The 1,744-nt window shown below is 47.8% G+C and overlaps 1 protein-coding gene across 1 annotated transcript; it reads left to right on the top strand.

Moving 5' to 3' along the window:
• Positions 1–52: 52 nt before the first annotated feature.
• On the top strand, positions 53–1,723 carry TM35_000131600 (putative chaperonin/T-complex protein 1 gamma subunit; the record flags this gene model as incomplete). The annotated part of the gene is made up of 1 exon (XM_029025376.1): positions 53–1,723. The coding sequence occupies one exon, from the start codon at positions 53–55 to the stop codon at positions 1,721–1,723; it is 1,671 nt and encodes a 556-aa protein (XP_028883222.1).
• Positions 1,724–1,744: the final 21 nt, after the last annotated feature.

Genomic DNA, 1,744 nt, shown 5'->3' with positions numbered 1-1,744 from the left:
AAAAAAAAAAAAAAAGCGAAAACCTTCCAATAAGAATCCAGATCCAACAATAATGATGATGCAGCAGCAGCAGCAGCCAGTTATTGTGCTGAACCAGAAGACTGAACGTCAGGTGGGACGAAAGGCACAGATGAATAATATTGAGGCTGCCAAGACAGTTGCCAGTCTCATCAGCAGCACACTTGGCCCATGTGCAATGCTCAAGATGATTCTTGATCCTATGGGCGGCACAGTGCTAACAAACGACGGTAACTGCATTCTTCGTGAGATTGATGTGGTCCATCCAGCGGCTAAACACATGTTGGAATTGGCACGGGCACAAGATGAGGAAGTGGGCGATGGCACCACATCTGTTATTGTGTTAACAGGTGAGATTCTCAGTCTCGCACAGCCACTGTTGGAGCGCAACATTCACCCACTGAAGATAGTGAAGGGATTCTCCCTCGCCCTCACAGATGCCCTTGCGGCTATTGAACAGATCGCCACAAACATTGATCCTAACAGCACTGAACAATTGGAGAATGTGGTACGTGCGTGTTTGGGTACAAAGTTTAACTCTCGTGAAGATGATCTCATGTGCAAGATGGCAGTGGCTGCGACACAGCGTGTGGTGGTAGAGAATAAGATCACAGGTAAGAAGGAAGTGGATATTAAGCGCTACGCCAAGGTAGAGAAAATCCCTGGCGGTTCTATCACCGATAGCGTTGTGCTGGATGGTGTGATGTTTAACAAGGACCACATTCATGCAAAGATGCGTCGCCATATTGAAAATCCACGTATTATCTTATTGGATTGCCCACTGGAGTATAAGAAACCAGAGACAACGATTAACGTGGAAGTTGGACAAGCCACCGATTGGGAGGCATTGTTAAAGCAGGAGGAAGATTACGTTCGTTCTCTCTGTAATGTGATCATCAGCTTTAAACCAGATGTGGTTATCACAGAAAAGGGAGCCTCTGATCTTGCCGCCCATTTCTTATATAAGGCTAACATTACATGTATTCGTCGTCTTCGTAAGACAGATAATAACCGTATTGCCCGTGCCACCGGGGCAACCATTGTGAGTCGTGTGGAGGAGTTAACAGAGGAACACATTGGACATGCGGGATTAATGGAGATTAAGAAGATAGGTGATGAGTACTTCACCTTTATTACTGGCTGCAGTACAGGTACAGCATGCAGCATAGTACTCCGCGGTGCCAGCAAAGATACATTAAATGAAATGGAACGTAACTTACATGATGCGATGTGTGTGGCCCGTAATATCATTCTTGAACCTCGTGTGGTGTACGGTGCGGCTGCGCTTGAGATGTACGTCTCTCGTTATTTAATGAATCGTGCCAAGACCATCACTGGTGTTCAACAGGCGGCTTATCAAGCTGTGGGGATGGCATTGGAAGTGGTGCCACGCATCTTAACAAGCAACTGCGGTGCTAATGTGATTCGCACAGTTACCGAACTGCGTGCGCTTCATGCGGTGGCGAATGGAGAGTACTGGGGAGTGGATGGCACGACTGGAGAGATTGTGGATGTGCGTGTGTTGAAGGTGATGGAGCCGGCAGCAGTGAAGGTGCAGGCACTGAAGACTGCGATTGAGGCCGCGTCTATGATATTGCGTGTGGACGATGTCGTCTCCGGCACAAAACTGCGGCATGAGAAGGAAAAGCCCGCACCCGCAGCGGCAGCCAATGATGATGAACAGGGAGATGCCGCAGCAGAGTAGTTTACATAAGTATATATATAT

This window comes from Trypanosoma theileri (assembly GCF_002087225.1).
Source record: "Trypanosoma theileri isolate Edinburgh chromosome Unknown TM35_Tth_13_V1, whole genome shotgun sequence".
In the NCBI taxonomy this organism is placed as follows: domain Eukaryota; phylum Euglenozoa; class Kinetoplastea; order Trypanosomatida; family Trypanosomatidae; genus Trypanosoma; species Trypanosoma theileri.
The sequence above is the reverse complement of the archived record's forward strand: the minus strand, read 5'-3'. Positions and strand labels throughout refer to the sequence as shown.